Source organism: Scyliorhinus torazame, chromosome 1 (genome assembly GCF_047496885.1).
Source record: "Scyliorhinus torazame isolate Kashiwa2021f chromosome 1, sScyTor2.1, whole genome shotgun sequence".
In the NCBI taxonomy this organism is placed as follows: domain Eukaryota; kingdom Metazoa; phylum Chordata; class Chondrichthyes; order Carcharhiniformes; family Scyliorhinidae; genus Scyliorhinus; species Scyliorhinus torazame.
In genome coordinates this window covers 84,743,101-84,762,580 of record NC_092707.1, presented here as the reverse complement: position 1 = coordinate 84,762,580, position 19,480 = coordinate 84,743,101, and the positions used below count along the sequence as shown (strand labels likewise).

General features: G+C 45.8%; 1 protein-coding gene across 1 annotated transcript in view; it reads left to right on the top strand.

Moving 5' to 3' along the window:
• The window catches only part of LOC140409163 (protein unc-119 homolog B-like), an 89,812-nt gene that overhangs the window by 64,357 nt on the left and 5,975 nt on the right, over window positions 1-19,480 (top strand). The window contains exons 3-4 of the mRNA XM_072497370.1: window positions 110-221; window positions 16,582-16,754. Of these exons, the coding sequence (XP_072353471.1) occupies window positions 110-221; window positions 16,582-16,754 (285 nt within the window). The remainder of the gene's footprint in view (window positions 1-109; window positions 222-16,581; window positions 16,755-19,480) is intronic.

The window sequence follows — 19,480 nt, the reverse complement described above, 5'->3', positions numbered from 1 at the left end:
ATTATCCACTGCTCACTCGAGGCTAATCTATCAATAATGGCTACTTGGGTTAGTACTGGAGGGTATCTTGAACAATCATAAGGAACTGAATTTACTTTTTCCCCTGTAGAGCTTGAAGAAGACAACGATGATGAGAATGGCGAAATGGATTCCAGTTCTGGGCGTTTTGTTCGCTATCAGTTCACTCCAGCCTTCTTGAGACTAAGAACAGTTGGTGCAACGTGAGTCGTGTACTTTATTATTTTTAGCAACAACTCATGAGATTTTCAATTTGTTGTTCAACCAGCTTGCACCTTAAGCATCAGAGACTGGAATGAACCTAGCAACAAGATTATCTTCTATATTGATTCACCTCTCCTGACAGCCAGCTTAGCAGATGAGTGCATTTAGACAGACAATTAAGTAACTATTGCTGTTCTGCAGTTTTGTCATACATTTCCCCAGGCAATCTGTAGACCTCTGACTCTCTCCCCCATATTTTCTAGGTCCAATACGTTATGTTTCAAGTCTATTCACCCCTTGCCCCCGCACCGTGCAAACAATTGTTTTCATCATCCTGTGTGGCATCATGAGATGAACCCGTATCATTAGCACTAAAACTGTCATTTTACAACGCTGGGGATATAATCAAATACCAAGTCAGAACCATGGAGTCTTCATTCCTGCTGAATCTAGGAATCCTCATTTAGTGATCGTTCTTGTTTTTTTTTAAATAGATTGAACCTCAGTCAGAATAGGAGTACATATAATGAACTTAAATTTCCTGAGCTGGACAAGAGCATAAATTTAAAATAATTCAAATATAATAAATCAAGCTCTGCAGTCCTGCCACATCCAGCTGTGAATGGTGGTGAACAATTAAACAACTCACTGGAGGAGGTGCTTCCATGATGGGGCACATCCGCACAAAAGATAAAGTTGAAGCATTTTGCAACAATCTTCAGCCAGAAGTGCCAAGTGGATGATTCATCTCGTCCTCCTCTAGTTATCACGATCGTGGATGTCAGTCCTCAGACAATTTTGTTCACTCCACATGATGTCAAGAAATGGCTGAAGGCACATGATACTGCAATAACTATGGGCCCTATCAAAATTCCGGCAAACATACTGAAGACTTGTGCTCTAAAACTTGCCGCACCCCTAGCCAAGCTGTTCCAGTACAGCTGCAACACTGGCACCTACCCAGCAATGTGGAAAATTGTCCAGGTATGCGTTATACACAAAAAGCAGGACAAATCCAACCCGGCCAATTACAGTGCCATCAGTCTACTCTTGATAGCACTGTTCATAATCCCTTCCATCACTTTACTGATAATCAAGCGACACTTATTCAGCAATAGCCCACTCAGGAATGTTCAGTTTGGGTTCTATCAGAGCCATTCAGCTCCTGACCTCATTACAGCCTGGTTGACAAAAGAACTGAATGGCAGAGGTGAGATAAGAATGATTACCCTCGACATAATCTTTATTGTCACAAGTAGGTTTACATTAACACTGCAATGAGGTTACTGTGAAAAGCCCCTAGTCGCCACATTCCAGCGCCAGTTCAGGTACACTGAGGGAGAATTCAGAATGTCCAAATTACCGAACAGCAGTCTTTCAGGACTTGTGGGAGGAAACCGTAGGAAACCCATGCAAACACGTGGAGAACGTGCAGACTCCGCACAGACAGTGACCCAAGCCGGGAATCGAACCTGGAACCTTGGAGCTGTGAAGCAACAGTACTAACCACTGTGCTACCATGCCACCCATCGAGACTGCATTTGACCGTGCGTAGCATAAGGGGTCAATGGGAATTGGGTGGAAAACCCTCTGGTGGTTGGAGTCGCATCTGGCACGAAGGAAGGTGATTGTGGTTGTTGGAGGTAAGTTATCTCACCAGAACATTGCCTCAGAATTCCCCAGGGTAGTGTCCTAGGCCCAGCCATCTTCAGCTGCTTAATCAATAACCTTCCTATCATCTTGTGTTTAAAAGTTAGGATGTTGACTGATTGTGCAATGTTCAATACCATTCACGACTTCTCGAACTGAAGCAGTCCATGTTCAAAAGCACCAAGATCTGGACAATATCAATGGGCTGACGAGTGGCAAGTAACGTTTGTGACACAAGTGCCAGACAATGACCATCTACAACAAGAGTGAATCTAACCATCACTCCTTGACATTAAATGTCATTATCAATGCTGAATACCCCACTATTGACATTCTGGAGGTTATAATTGACCATAAACTTAACTGGAATAGTCATATAAATACTGTGGCTACAAGAGCAGGTCAGAGGCTAGAGATCCTGTGGCGAGTAACACACTTCCTGACTCCACAAAGCCTGTCCACCATACACTAGGCACAAGGGGCTGGTTTAGCTCAGTGGGCTAGACAGCTGGTTTGTGATGCAGAACAAGGCCAGCAGCGCGGGTTCAATTCCCATACCAGCTGAGAATTCTGAATTCTCCCTCTGTACCTGAACAGGTGCCGGAATGTGGTGACGAGGGGCTTTTCGCAGTAGCTTCATTGCAGTGTTAATGTAAGCCTACTTGTGACAATAAAAGATTATTAAGGGCAGCATGTGGCGCAATGGTTAGCACTGGGACTGCAGTGTTGAGGACCCGAGTTCGAATCCCGGCCCTGGGTTACTGTCCGTGCGGAGTCTGCATGTTCTCCCCGTGTCTGCATGGGTTTCTTCCCACAGTCCAAAGACATGCAAAGGTGGATTTGTCATGCTAAATTGCCGTTAGTGTACAAAAAGGTTAGGAGGGGTTATGGGGGTAGGGTGGAAGTGGGGGCTTAAAGTGAGTCGGTGCAGACTCGATGGGCCGAATGGTGGCCTCCTACACTGTATGTTCTAAGGAGGAGTGTGATAGAATACACTTGAGTGCAGCTCCCGCAACACTCTGAAGCTTGACACCATCCAGGACAATCGGCAAACATTCACTCCCTCCATCACCGACCATATAGTAACAACAGTTTGAGCTATCTATAACATGCACTGCAGGAACTCACCAAGACTCCTTAAATAGCACCATCTAGAAAGACAAGGGCAGCAGACACGTGGGAACACCACCACTTTGAAATTCCCATCCAAACCATCCCCCTCCTGACATGGAAATATGTTGCCGTTACTTCACTGTCACTGGCTCAAATCCTGGAACTCCCTCTGTAACAGCACTGTGGATGTACCTACAGCACATGTACCGCATTGATTCAAGAAGGCAGCTCACCACCACCTTGCCAAGGGCGATTGAGGATGGCAAGCCCACATCCTTTGAATGAATAAAAAAAAATATTGTGGATTTTTAACAGGCTTGCTAGAATATGGGATGAGCCACAATTTCACAGTCTCCGATCCTTTTTGCATGGTGTTACATTCCCGTTAGAAGCTGTTAACTTTAAAGAGAAATCCGAACACTTCTTTTTATTATGCCACAAATTTCATGTTTTTGAGCAAAAACAAACTTGTTCACAGATATAAATGAAAGTAAACACAACTAAACTATTACTCCCCCCACGAGTACCCTTATCTTAATAAAATCTTGAAAAGTCATTAATTTTCCCTGGTACTAACCCAGAGATGTGCCACAGACCTCTGGAAGTCATTTTAATTTCTCCTGTGTTTCAGCTATTTTATTCTGAGGCATGAAACTTCATGGGGAACCTTCCATCTGAATTTGATGAAGCAATCCTCCAATTTTTCTTCAAAGACCTCATGAACTCTTCATTTCAGGTGTGGGCTTTGCTACCTTCTTGTTTGGGGTTTTAAACATCAGGAGCATCCCTGGTTTCCAGTAGCCTCTCTACTCCCACAGCTTCTATACAGTTGTTGGTCACTCAGCTGATTCCCAACTCCTGGCTGATGCTTTCTGTCTGTCTGTTCCAAGCTGACTGACTGCTGGCTACTTGTTTCTTTGAGCAGACATGCCGCACTCATGCACCTAATACTCACAGCTCACTCCTATCCATGGCAATGTGACATACTTTGGGATGTTCCCAAACAAATGTAAACAAATTATTATTGCCTCCAATAAAACTGTCATTTTTCTACTTCGTATGAATAATTAATGGAGTGGGATTCTCGATCTGCCGACACAATCAGGAAACGTGATTGGGCGGAGAATTGGTTTTGTCGGCGAAAACGTGGCAGATGCCAGTTTTGCCAAATCACAATTCTCCGGTGCTTCGGCGGCGTCAATGCGTTCCACTCTGCATGTACATTAGCGGGCATGACCGGGTATTCTCCGGGGCCTCTGCGATTCTCCACCTCCAATGGGGGGAATTCCTCGCAACTTGTGCTTTTAAAAATCATGAAAAAGGCACCATGGCTGATGAGGGAGAGGGGGGGGGGTATAGAAAGTGTCCAACATTGCCATAGTTTGCTGATCGTTGTGCCGCTGGCTGGGGGGGCTTCTGCCAGGACCGGGTCGGGGGGTGGTGGGAGGACCGAGGGGTGGCCAGGAGGTGGGCTGTGGGGTCGGGGTGGAGGGCACGGAACACAATTGCCACAGCCTGCAAGGTAGCCATGTAGCTATGCATGCTGCTGGCTGCCCACTGTGAACTTAGGGCCGCAGATCAGATGGGTAACCCCCCAGATGTCCTTTGGCCCCAGCGACCCATCAACAGGATGGGCCCCAGCGACCCATCAACAGGATGGGCAAGCTCCAGTGCAACCAGTGCCATTTTGTTGGCTGGGACGAGTGTGGGTGCGGAATGAAGTGCTAATATGTGGCTGCTGCTTGTGAGCCTCCCGAATGTCAATCCCAACCCCGGATAATCCGACACCGTTTTCCATTGGAATCGACTGTATTCCACATTGCGCCGGTGCTCTCAACAGTGGGTGAATTGGTCTGGGTGCGACGCCAGTTTTGCTGTCGTAGAAGTCCACAAATCCTGCCCCGGCGTCAACACTTCGTCTCAGGACTTTAAAAAAATATATATATAATTTTTTGACAACTTTTTCATTATAAGCAGAATAACATAACATAAAACAGATATTTCAAGTTACAATGTCAAAGAACACCATCAACCAAGATAGAACACACCCAATCTTAACCACCCAACATTAAACTAAAACTCCCTTAACAACTGACGGTGACTAACTCTTTGAAAAAGGAAATGAATGGCTGCCATCTTCGGTGGAACCCTTCTACTAACCCCCAAATGGTGTACTTGACCTGCTCCAAATGTAGGAACGCCATAAGGCCACCAAACTGGGCAGAGTAGGAGACCTCCACCCAAGCAGAACTCGCCTCCTGGCTATTAACGAGGCAAAGGCACGGATATCCACCTTCACTCCAGCGGACAAGGCTCCAGTTCGCCGCCAAGTATCTCTGACATGGTGTTGAACAAAGACACCCAAAGCTTATTAACTTGGGACCCCCCGAGAACAATGCTCACACCTGTCCTTCACTCCAGAAAACCCCCCACTCATCCTCGCCTTGGTCAGATGAGCCCTGTGCACCATCTTGAACTGGATCAAACTAAGCCGAGCACAGGAGGACGTTGAGTTGGCCCTGCGAAGAGCGTCGCTTCACACCTTGCCATCCAGATTAGGACCCAATACACCCCCTCATTTCATCTTTACCTCACTCAGCAGAGCCGACTCCACTGATGGGATCTGGCCATAAATATCCAAAATCCCCACCACCACCGGTAAAATCCTCTTCAACGGGGTGGTGCCAGGGGAAAAGAAGAAAAAGCCTTGTGCAAAAAATCGCTAATCTGGAAATATCTAAACGGATTGGTCCCAGGGAGGTGGCATTCTTCCAACAGCTCCTCAAACCTGGCAAACCTTCCCTCCAAACCTCACCAAGTACTTTTTCCTGGTCGACCTAAACGTCAAGCCTAAGACTGCTGGCAAAAAGAGATAATTACTAAAGGTAGGGGTCTGCAAAAACATGGAGCTAAGTTTAAAATACAGCCTAAACTGCTTCCAGATTCTCAGGGTGGACACCACTAACGGATTCAAAGAAAATCTTGCAGGAGAGAACGGAAGCGAGACAGTTACTAAAGCATCCAGACTCGAGCCCCTACAAGAACTCTTCCCCCATATGGAACTCTGATCACTAAACCACCCCAGTACTTTCTCAATATTGCCTGCCCAATAAAAAAAATAACAAATTGGTAAAGCTAGGCCATCTGACTATGTCTCTGGAGGCACTCCCTATGGGTCCTTGGGGTCTCGCCTGCCCAAATGAAAGAGGACACTAATTTGTTCATTTTGACAAAGAAGGATTTGGGGAGAAAAGTGGAAAGACATTGACAAATAAATGAAAACTCATTTTAATAATCTGTACCCTGCCTGCCAAGGACTGGGGGAGGTTATCCACTTCTTCATGTCAGACCCCATTAACCAGATAAACATAATTTAATTTATGGAACGAAGTCCAATCGTGGGCCACAAAGATTCTCAGATAACGAAAGCTAGATCTGGCAAGGTGAAAATGCAACATTCCCAGATTGGCTCCCTTCCCCACGGGATTTAACCAGAAGGTATTCTTGTCCATATTCAGCTTATACCAGAGAAGGACCCAAAACTCCGAAGTAGCTTCATTTTTTTTTTTTTAAATAAATATTTTATTGAAAATTTTTGGTCAACCAACACAGTACATTGTGCATCCTTTACCCAATATTATAACAACACAAATAACAATGACCTATTTTATAAACAAAAAATGAATAAATAATAAATAACAAAAATGAAAACTAACCCTAATTGGCAACTGCCTTATCACAAGTAACACTCTCCAAAAATATAATTTAACAGTCCAATATATAATTCTGTCGCAACGACCTATACATATTATACAGTATATATTAACAACCCTGAGTCCTTCTGGTTCCTCCTCTTTCCCCCCCCCCCCCCCCCCCCCCCCCGATCCTGGGCTGCTGCTGCTGCCTTCTTTCCATTCCATCTATCTTTCTGCGAGGTATTCGACGAACGGTTGCCACCGCCTGGTGAACCCTTGAGCCGACCCCCTTAGAACGAACTTAATCCGCTCTAGCTTTATAAACCCTGCCATGTCATTTATCCAGGTCTCCACCCCCGGGGGCTTGGCTTCTTTCCACATTAACAATATCCTGCGCCGGGCTACTAGGGACGCAAAGGCCAAAACATCGGCCTCTCTCGCCTCCTGCACTCCCGGCTCTTGTGCAACCCCAAATATAGCCAACCCCCAGCTTGGTTCGACCCGGACCCCCACTACTTTTGAAAGCACCTTTGTCACCCCCATCCAAAACCCCTGTAGTGCCGCGCATGACCAAAACATATGGGTATGATTCGCTGGGCTTCTCGAGCACCTCGCACACCTATCCTCCACCCCAAAAAATTTACTGAGCCGTGCTCCAGTCATATGCGCCCTGTGTAATACCTTAAACTGAATCAGGCTTAGCCTGGCACACGAGGACGACGAGTTTACCCTGCTTAGGGCATCTGCCCACAGCCCCTCCTCGATCTCCTCCCCCAGCTCTTCTTCCCATTTCCCTTTTAGTTCATCTACCATAGTCTCCCCTTCGTCCCTCATTTCCCTATATATATCTGACACCTTACCATCCCCCACCCATGTCTTTGAGATCACTCTGTCCTGCACCTCTTGTGTCGGGAGCTGCGGGAATTCCCTCACCTGTTGCCTCGCAAAAGCCCTCAGTTGCATATACCTGAATGCATTCCCTTGGGGCAACCCATATTTCTCGGTCAGCGCTCCCAGACTCGCGAACTTCCCATCCACAAACAGATCTTTCAGTTGCGTTATTCCTGCTCTTTGCCACATTCCATATCCCCCATCCATTCCCCCCGGGGCAAACCTATGGTTGTTTCTTATCGGGGACCCCCCCCCCAAGGCTCCAGTCTTTCCCCTATGCCGTCTCCACTGTCCCCAAATCTTCAGTGTAGCCACCACCACCGGGCTTGTGGTGTAGTTCCTCGGTGAGAACGGCAATGGGGCTGTCACCATAGCCTGTAGGCTAGTCCCCCTACAGGGCGCCCTCTCTAATCTCTTCCACGCCGCTCCCTCCTCCTCTCCCATCCACTTACTCACCATTGAAATATTAGCGGCCCAATAACACTCACTTAGGCTCGGTAGTGCCAGCCCCCCCCTATCCCTGCTACGCTGTAAGAATCCCTTCCTCACTCTCGGGGTCTTCCCGGCCCATACAAAACCCATGATGCTCTTTTCAATCCTTTTTTAAAAAAAAGCCTTCGTGATCACCACCGGGAGGCACTGAAACACAAAGAGGAATCTCGGGAGGACCACCATCTTAACCGCCTGCACCCTCCCTGCCAGTGACAGGGATACCATATCCCATCTCTTGAAATCCTCCTCCATTTGTTCCACCAACCGCGTTAAATTTAACCTATGCAATGTGTCCCAATTCTTGGCTATCTGGATCCCCAGGTAACGAAAGTCCCTTGTTACCTTCCTCAACGGTAGGTCCTCTATTTCTCTACTCTGCTCCCCTGGATGCACCACAAACAACTCACTTTTCCCCATGTTCAATTTATACCCTGAAAAATCCCCAAACTCCCCAAGTATCCGCATTATTTCTGGCATCCCCTCCGCCGGTTTTGCCACGTATAGTAGCAAATCGTCCGCATACAAAGATACCCGGTGTTCTTCTCCTCCTCTAAGTACTCCCCTCCACTTCTGGGAACCCCTCAACGCTATCGCCAGGGGCTCAATCGCCAGTGCAAACAATAATGGGGACAGAGGGCATCCCTGCCTTGTCCCTCTATGGAGCCGAAAATATGCAGATCCCCGTCCATTTGTGACCACGCTCGCCATCGGGGCCCTATACAACAGCTGCACCCATCTAACATTACCCCTCTCCAAAACCAAATCTCCTCAACACCTCCCACAAATAATCCCACTCCACTCTATCAAATGCTTTCTCGGCATCCATCGCCACTACTATCTCCATTTCCCCCTCTGGTGGGGCCATCATCATTACCCCTAACAGCCTCCGTATATTCGTGTTCAGCTGTCTCCCCTTCACAAACCCAGTTTGGTCCTCGTGGACCACCCCCGGGACACATTCCTCTATTCTCATTGCCATTACCTTGGCCAGGATCTTGGCATCTACATTTAGGAGGGAAATAGGTCTATAGGACCCGCATTGTAGCGGGTCCTTTTCCTTCTTTAAGAGAAGCAATATCGTTGCTTCAGACATAGTCGGGGGCAGTTGTCCCCTTTCCTTTGCCTCATTAAAGGTCCTCGTCAATACCGGGGCGAGCAAGTCCACATATTTTCTATAGAATTCGACTGGGAATCCATCCGGTCCCGGGGCCTTTCCCGCCTGCATGCTCCTAATTCCTTTCACCACTTCTTCTACCTCGATCTGTGCTCCCAGTCCCACCCTTTCCTGCTCTTCCACCTTGGGAAATTCCAGCCGATCCAAGAAGCCCATCATTCTCTCCCTCCCATCCGGGGGTTGAGCTTCATATAATTTTTTATAAAATGTCTTGAACACTCCATTCACTCTCTCCGCTCCCCGCTCCATCTCTCCTGCCTCATCCCTCACTCCCCCTATTTCCCTCGCTGCTCCCCTTTTCCTCAATTGGTGTGCCAGCAACCTGCTCGCCTTCTCCCCATATTCGTACTGTACACCCTGTGCCTTCCTCCATTGTGCCTCTGCAGTGCCCGTAGTCAGCAAGCCAAATTCTACATGTAGCCTTTGCCTTTCCCTGTACAGTCCCTCCTCCGGTGCTTCCGCATATTGTCTGTCCACCCTCAAAAGTTCTTGCAGCAACCGCTCCCGTTCCTTACTCTCCTGCTTCCCTTTATGTGCCCTTATTGATATCAGCTCCCCTCTAACCACCGCCTTCAACGCCTCCCAGACCACTCCCACCTGGACCTCCCCATTATCATTGAGTTCCAAGTACTTTTCAATGCACCCCCTCACCCTTAGACACACACCCTCATCTGCCATTAGTCCCATGTCCATTCTCCAGGGTGGGCGCCCTCCTGTTTCCTCCCCTATCTCCAAGTCTACCCAGTGTGGAGCGTGATCCGAAATGGCTATAGCCGTATACTCCGTTCCCCTCACCTTCGGGATCAACTCCCTTCCCAGCACAAAAAAGTCTATTCGCAAGTAGACTTTATGGACATAGGAGAAAAACGAGAACTCCTTACTCCTAGGTCTGCTAAATCTCCACGGGTCTACACCTCCCATCTGCTCCATAAAATCTTTAAGCACCTTGGCTGCTGCCGGCCTCCTTCCAGTCCTGGACTTCGACCTGTCCAGCCCTGGTTCCAACACTGTATTAAAATCTCCCCCCATTATCAGCTTTCCCATCTCTAGGTCCGGAATGCGTCCTAGCATCCGCCTCATAAAATTGGCATCATCCCAGTTCGGGGCATATACGTTTACCAAAACCACCGTCTCGCCCTGTAGTTTGCCAGTCACCATCACGTATCTGCCCCCGTTATCCGCCACTATAGTCTTTGTCTCGAACATTACCTGCTTCCCCACTACTATAGCCACCCCCCTGTTTTTCGCATCTAGCCCCGAATGGAACACCTGCCCCACCCATCCTTTGCGTAGCCTAACCTGGTCTATCAGTTTCAGGTGCGTTTCCTGTAACATAACCACATCTGCCTTAAGTTTCTTAAGGTGTGCGAGTACCCGTGCCCTCTTTATCGGCCCGTTCAGCCCTCACGTTCCACGTGATCAGCCGGGTTGGGGGGCTTCCTACCCGCCCCCCCCCCCCCCTTGTCGATTGGCCATCCCCTTTTTCCAGCTCCTCACCCGGTTCCCATGCAGCTGTATCTCCCCAGGCGGTGCCCCCCCACCCATCCCCTCTCCCCAGCAGCAGCAACCCAGTAATTCCCCCCCTCCCCCCCCCCCCCCCCCCCGCTAGATCCCCCGCTAGCGTAATTACTCCCCCCATGTTGCTCCCAGAAAGCAAACTCTGGCCGACCTCGGCTTCCCCCCGTGACCTCGGCTCGCACCGTGCGACGCCCCCTCCTTCCTGCTTCTCTATTCCCGCCATGATTATCATAGCGCGGGAACCAAGCCCGCGCTTCTCCCTTGGCCCCGCCCCCAATGGCCAACGCCCCATCTCCTCCACCTCCCCTCCTCCCCCCATCACCACCTGTGGAAGAGAGAAAAGTTACCACATCGCAGGATTAGTACATAAAACTCCTCTTTCCCCCCTTTTTAACCCCACTCTTCGCCCCCCACATTCGCCCCACCACTTTGTTCAAACGTTCTTTTTAATAACCCGCTCATTCCAGTTTTTCTTCCACAATAAAAGTCCACGCTTCATCCGCCGTCTCAAAGTAGTGGTGCCTCCCTCGATATGTGACCCACAGTCTTGCCGGTTGCAGCATTCCAAATTTTATCTTCTTTTTATGAAGCACCGCCTTGGCCCGATTAAAGCTCGCCCTCCTTCTCGCCACCTCCGCACTCCAGTCTTGATAAACGCGGATCACCACGTTCTCCCATTTACTGCTCCGAGTTTTCTTTGCCCATCTAAGGACCATTTCTCCAACCTTAAAACGGAGGAATCTCACCACTATGGCTCTGGGAATTTCTCCTGCTCTCGGTCCTCGTGCCATCACTCGGTATGCTCCCTCCACCTCCAACGGACCCGCCGGGGCCTCCGCTCCCATTAACGAGTGCAGCATCGTGCTCACATATGCCCCGACGTCCGCTCCCTCCGCACCTTCAGGAAGACCAAGAATCCTCAGGTTGTTCCTCCTTGCGTTGTTCTCCAGTGCCTCCAACCTTTCCACACATCGTTTCTGATGTGCCTCATGCGTCTCCGTCTTCACCACCAGGCTCTGTATGTCGTCCTCGTTCTCTGCTGCCTTTGCCTTCACGACCCGAAGCTCCCGCTCCTGGGTCTTTTGTTCCTCCTTTAGCCCTTCGATCGCCTGTAGTATCGGGGCCAACAGCTCTTTCTTCATTTCCTTTTTTATCTCTTCCACACAGCATTTCAAGAACTCTTGTTGTTCAGGGCCCCATGTTAAACTGCCACCTTCCGACGCCATCTTGGTTTTTGCTTGCCTTCCTTGCCGCTGTTCTAAAGGATCCACTGCAATCCGGCCACTTTCTCCTCCTCTTTTCATCCGTATCCAGGGGGGATTCCCTTCTGGTTTACCGCACAGTGTTTTTAGCCGTCAAAATTGCCGTTGGGGCTCCTATCAAGAGCCCAAAAGTCCGTTTCACCGGGAGCTGCCAAAACGTGCGACTCAGCTGGTCATCGCCGCACCCGGAAGTCTCCGAAGTAGCTTCATTATCTCATCCATAATGGACACTGGGTCCGTAATATAAAGAAGCAGATCGTCAGCGTACGAGGACACCTTGTACTCCTCTCACTCCCCGCCCCCCCTTCCCGAATTAATCCCTTTCACTTAATGGAAGATCTTAACGCTAAAGAAATAGAGACAATGGACATCCCTTCCTCGTATCCCTGTTCAGCAGAAAATGAACCGCGCTAAAGTTATTTGTGCGAACTCTAGCAGTGGAGGCCCTATACAATAAGCGTATCAGGATATGAACTTTTGCCCAAAACCAAACTTCCCAAGAATCTCTGAGATATCCCCACTCCACCCTATCAAACACTTTTTCAGTGTCCATGAAAACAATCGCCTACGGTTCAGACACTGGAGGGAGAGAAAGGACAATATTTAATAACCGACTTCCATTGGTCAGCAATTGCCGACCCTTGGTGAAACTGGTCTGGTCTTTTGAGATTACCCCTGTAGGCAGGACTCCAACCGCAGTGCTAGAACTTGTGAGTAATTTAACGTCTGCATTCAAAAGCGAAATGGGTCGAAGAGACCCACATTTGGTAGTGTCCATGTCCTTCAAGATCAGGGAAATGAGGCTGGCACAAGTGTAACAGGGGACGAACCCCGGGACAAAAGGAGTTATCAAACATACCTCCTATCAAAGGGATCAATTGTCCTGCAATCCACTTGTGGGAGTGATCTAACAGCTTTGGCAGCACGGTAGTCCAGTGGTTAGCACAGTTGCTTCACAGCTCCAGGGTCCCAGGTTCAATTCCTGGCTTGGGTCACTGTCTGTGTGGAGTTTGCACGTTCTCCTCGTGTCTGCATGGGATTCCTCCAGGTACTCTGGTTTCCTCCCACAGTCCAAAGATGTGCAGGTTAGGTGGATTGGCCATGCTAAATTGCCCTTCGTGTCCAAAAATGTTAGGTGGAGTTACTAGGTTACGGGGATGAGGTGGAGATGTGGGCTTCGGTAGGGTGCTCTTTCCAAGGGCCGGTGCAGACTCTATGGGCCGATAGGCTTCCTTCTGCACTGTAATTCTGTGATACTGTGTTGCACTAGGCACAAATCCAAGTGAGTCAGTTAGATTGCGGGAGAGTCCGAAATAGGGATCCTTCATTACCAACCCTGTCATGCAAAATAAACATAGGTTACCATTTAAATGTAATTTACCCAGGCTTGTTTGATTTGCATTTGCTTAAGGTTTGTTTACTAGGTTCTATGTATCTTAAATTTGCCACTGTAATCTTGAGCTAAAGAGTTTTATTCCTAAAAGTTATATCTCTAAAACACACGAGTTATGGAACAGGTATTCGTAACAAGGGAATGGGTCGTTATTGTACCTATCTCTTTCACCCCTTTTGTATTTGAAAGAAGCGGGACTGGTTTTTTTCCTGACCTAATAGATACCTTTTATGAAGCGAACACACTCCTCAGATTGGTGGTGTAGACCCAGATCAATTGATTGCTGTGAGGATACGCAGGAAAATTGCAATCCACAACTGGAATACTGTCTCCCCAACGTCGCACAACAAAAGGATTTGGGACAGTGTCAATTTGGGGCCATACTGGTGACCAAAAGGCTCATTCTGCTTTTCCAGCTTAAAGAACTTTGCATTTAGTTTACATAAAGGACAATTAGAAAAGTGTGGTTTTTCATTGCTGAATTCTTCTGCCGGACAGTTGTAAATCTAGTTTATTGTGTGCATGATAGCCTTGTTAATTAATCCTGGAAAGTATTCTCTTGCATGAGTTTGTACATTTCTGAAAGACGTAGACAAAGAACTTTGTTTTCAAATAGCACCATACATGCTTTAGTATATTGAATACTGTGAGTGAACCCGCAAGATAAAGCTGTTCTCATCACTTTCCTGCAGACATATCAGTAAATGTAAAAGTTGTTTTGTAGTTTAGGGTAAAACCATTTGCTTATCAATGTAAATAACACTTAAAGCTTCAATAAATGAAAAATAATTGAAATAAATGAGTTATTGCAATCACTGTCCTCCCTCCGTAGCTCATCCCTTGCTCGGGTCTCCCCGACACTCTCCTCTACTTGCACAGCCCAATACCCCTCCCCACCACCCTTCCGCAGCCCACACCCTCTCCCCTTGCCTGTGTCAAACATTCAAAGTTGGGAAGGATACCGAAGTGTGGGGAGAGCAGAGCAATGAGCTTACGTTATATTATTGTAACAAATAGGCCCCCCCCCCCCCAATCTCCCTCCCTCCCTTTGATTTGTGAAACTTCTGGTTAAACGCCTCTCATTTTCCTAAAACCTCATTTCATTTGAGAGCAATGAAATTTGGGGGAAAGAACAACTATGTTGGAGAACATGCTATAGATGAAGGAAAATTGAGTTATTTTGCTTTTTAAAGATTTTAGGTAGGATTTAAGGTAGAACCCCATTGTAAAGCCTTTGCCTGATTATTTTAAAAAAAATTGTAAGCCTGCCAAGATTACTTAAAATGTTTATGTATTTTTCATCATCTTGTAAGTCTTGTTCTACACTGCAGAGTATATCTTTGTATCCCAACTCCTTCCATTCGTTGCAAAAATACCTTTCATGGTGTTTCAACAATAATTTGCATACATAGCAACATTAACATAGCAAACCACACCAAAGCATTTCAGAAAAGTTTAATTTTTTAAAAAGGACATCAAGCTTAGGACGATGTGCAGGTTAGGTGAATTGACCATGCTACGTTGACCAATAGTATCCCAACGGTTGCCTACATTTCCCAAAGGTTAAGTGGGGGTATGGGGTTACAGGGATAGGGCGGAGTGTGGGCCTAGGTAGGGTCCTCTTTCTAAGGGTCGGTGTAGACTTGGGCCGAATGGCCTCCTTTGGCACTGTAGGGATTCTTATGATTAGACATAGTGACACGAGCCTTGCTTGAAGCGACAGTAATTATTTAGGATTTTGAAAAAGGATAAGAAGGTGGAAAAAATTTATGGAGGGAATTTGAGAGCATGGAAGCCAGATGGCTGCAGCCACACCGACCTGGTGGGGCAAAGAAAGGAGTCATGCACATGAGTTCATAGGTTGGAGAGCAGAGAAGAGTGGCTTGTAGGACTGAATGAGGCCAAAGAAACGTGGAGGGGTAAAACCATGAAAACCTTTTAAAAACAAGGAGGCAAATTTAAAAATTGGGTTCCTTGTCTGTCAGAGCTTCCAAATTTGATCAGTGGAGAAATTGAATGACTATTATTTGGAGATTCTGGCGATAGAGCTCAGAAAGAGGTGACATTTAGTTGAATCTGGAGGTGCAAAAAAAAAAAAATGGATGTTTCCGCTGTAGATGAGGATCGAACCCGGGTCTTTGGCTCTATGAGGCAGCAGTGCTAACCACTGCGCCCCCCCCTCAATCTCCAGACACGCCACTTTGGATCCAACTTGAATAAGATCCTTCTAGCCTCTCCTTTTCATGTACTTACCCTGCTCTCTTCTCACCACAAGGAGCATAGTTGATAATTGGATAACTAACATTGCTGGGTTTATTGACACGGAGTGGCTCACAATGACTAGATTGCTTGCACATCTGGCAAACATCTGTAACAATTGTCACTAGGTATTCTGAGTTACTTAAAACATTAATGGTTCGTAGAAGTATGAAATCCAGATGTGTGAGCATGATCTGTGACTCACTATTCGCAACAACCTGTACTTGTGTACATTTCTGGAATACCTGTATGGAGGTGCTTTTGTGCACCAGACTCTGACAGTATGCACTAAACATCCCTGAATACTTGAAGAAGACGCAAGTCTGCAACAAGCGTCACAGGAGCCACATGTGATTCACTAAGGACTTGGGCAGCTCCTGAACGTAATCAATCAAAGCCATTTGATGGTAATTAAATGGCTTGTTTTGCATTTTAAAACTTTTATACACATTAAAGTATCTATCAATTAACTTTAAAAAATGTTGCTGAAATGTGTCTTGTCTTGTTTTTCATTATTATTGTCATTTGAGTAACAGCATCTCAGGGCACTTGTTATTCAGGCTGCTGACCCCTGCTTAAAGCTTTTGATTTCAAAATGATCAGTTCTTTTTTCCATTGTAACATTTGAATTGTGTTAATTTGAGTTGAGGAATTAACGCAAATAAGGGGGGGGAAATACAGTGGCATCTTTTAAATAACCACTGTGCACAGTATTGAAACATAATTATCAGTCAGTCCAATTCGTTCTAGCAGTGTTTACAATACATGGAAAAATGTATTGGAAAAATGTCTCATCTGAGACAAGAACTTATAATTTGGTTTAAAAGTGCACTCACTGTTTTATTTTTGCTTTCTACCACTCTGCTTTGTTTCTTTCTTTCACGCCCTTTTTGTCCTTTTCCTTATTTATAGGGTAGAATTTACAGTTGGTGACAAGCCTGTAAGTAGCTTCAGGATGATTGAAAGACATTACTTCAGGGAACGGCTGTTGAAAAGCTTTGACTTTGACTTTGGATTCTGTATTCCGAACAGCAGGAACACATGCGAACACATATATGAATTCCCTCAACTTTCTGAAGACATCAGTATGTATTTCTACCTTTTGTGGGTGTTGCAGTTTAAGTAGGTTTACTTAATGAATTTCTGGATGCTATTCAAATAGGCCATTTGTTTTTTTTAAAGCACACCATTTCATAATGTAAGTATTTATTTATCCTTTTTCTTTTAGAAATAAGAACATCAGTAAATTGTAGATTTTAACAAAACATCAAATTACCCAAATTTTATCTTGCATTGATCTTTTTGAAAATGGACATGCTCACCACTGTACACATTTTCTATTTGATTTTCTTTTAAAAGAAAAGGCTGTTGTCAATACTCTAAACAGTACTGTAATGTTAAATTCTTGCAGCAGGTAAAAATTCTCCTATTCAGGGTCCTGTAAAAACTGGCGTGCTCAGATATTCCATGCCTCGGATGCAAGTGTGATGTACCTGAATATAAATTTGCGGCCTTCATTTTTCCTTGGCAATTCTCTTTCCTGAAGGTTTTAACTCTTTGCTGGTATACCATTCCACATGCTATGATTGCCATCCAATATTTTGCTGTAGTCGTTTTGTCAGGTATGAGCCTTTTGTGCTAGGTAATCGGAGCCTTTTCAGGACAGTTTCTTCGAGCAGCATTTTCTACCACCAATGAGAGTGCAGGCTTTTCTAGATATGGCAATGTGTAATGAGACGGGATTAATTACTGGCTTCATAGTTAAGACATGTAGCAGTGATCATAACCAAATTTTTATTTTTTTAATTTAAAGTACCCAAATATTATTTTTTCCAATTAAGGGCCAATTTAGCGTAGCCAATTCACCTAACCTGCACATCCTTTTGGGTTGTGGGGGTGAGACCCACGGAGAGTGTGCAAACTCCACACAGACAGAAACCCAGGGCCGGGATCGAACACAGGTCCTTGGCGCTGTGAGACAGCAGTGCTAACCATTGCCGTGCTGCCCATAATCCTAACCAGATTTAATTTCATTTTGAGGGAGAGAGCAGTGGAAGTAAGGGCTTGTGTTTTGAGCTTAGATGAGGGCAATTATGAGGGCATGAAGACAGCTGGCTCAAGTGAAGTAGGAAATTTGGTTAAGGGATAGGTCAGTAGAGTTGTCGTGGTAGACTTTTTAGGAAATATTTCAGAATACTGAGAAAAGATGCTTCCAATGAGGGGAAAAAGACTAAGGGAAGAAAATGAGTCATTCATGGCTAAGGATGTTAAAGATGGTATCAAATTGAAAGAAAAAGTATATAATTCCACATAGATGAGCGACCGGTCAGAAGACTGGACAGAATATAAAGAACAGCTAAAAGATAAATAAAGGTGGGAAAATTAGAGTACGAGGGATAGATAGCTGGAAATATAAAACAGATAATAAGAGTTTCTGCAGGTGTTTAAGGAAAAGAGTAAGTGAAATGTGCATTGGCCAATTTATTAGCGAGTGAGTCTGGGGAATTAATGGAAAATAAGGAAATGGCAGATAAATTGAACAGATATTTTTCATCTGTCTTCACTTAGAGGATACAAATAATATCCCAAAAACAAATGTGAAGCAGGAGGTGAAAGGAAGGGACAATTATAATTATCTGGGAAAGAGTATTGAGAAAAATATTTAGAACAAAAAGGTGACCAAAGTCCTAATGGACTACATCCTAGTATCTTAAAAGAAGTGGCTGCTGAGATTGTCGATGCATTGGTTTTAATTTTTCAAAGTTTCCTAGATTCTTGAACTGTCCCATCAGATTGGAAAATAGTAAATGTGACTCCGCTATTCAAGAAAATAGCGAGACATAAAGCAGGAAGCTTACAGGTTAGTTGGCTTAATTTAGGGGAGATGGTGGTGGTATTGGGGTAATGTCAATAGACTAGTAATTGAGCCTAATGATCTGGGTCACTGGTTCAAACCCCACCATGGCAGCTGGTTGAATTTAAATTAAGAATTGAAAGTTAGCCTTAGATACATTGTCCTCAAAACTATTAGAACTAAAAGCTGAGAAGTCCCAAATGTCATGAAGCCCCATCTGGTTCACTCGTGTCCATTGGGTAAGGAAATCTGAATTCTTACCCGGTCTGGCCTACATTTGACTCTACACCAGACTTGTCCCATGTTTTTGCTCAGGTGGGAGGGGAGGAGATTTGCATATTTTTCGAGGGACCAATTAGCACATTTTGGAAAAATGAGGTTTGACACAGCAATAAACTGAATTTCAAAAAATGTTGAGGTTTTAAGGAAAAAAACAATTGCTGAGCAAAAGAACAGCAATGTCATAGCAATAAATTTAAGTTAAAAAGGGTAAGTAACATAAATGACCTGAGTGTGAGGGAATTTTGTGTATGTGTGTGGTGGTGAGAGTGAGTCAGAAAACTGAGATTGCGGGCAGACTCTCGCATGCTCACTCAGTCCCTTGCGCTCGCTCGGCCCCTCGCACTCGCCCGCTCACTCGCCTGCTTTTGGATGGCCATTGGCACTTCTGTTTTCCAAGCTTACTTCCAACATTCATTTCTTCAGTGCATGATTTCAAGTTTCTCCATTTGTTTTGTGCGGTTCTGATGTATGCACAGATTGAGCGAATGAGGAATGTTGTGTATCTGTTGGAATTATATACAGGAGAGGTCACCTGGTCAAAGTGGCTGCGCCATGTTGCAGACTTGAGCTATTACACAAAATTTGTGTTGAAATTTTTGCCTGAGGTTAGTAGCCTGTTAACAGACAGAAAGGGTCATAACTTTTTTTGTGTAGTCTTCCATGGTTCTAAATGAT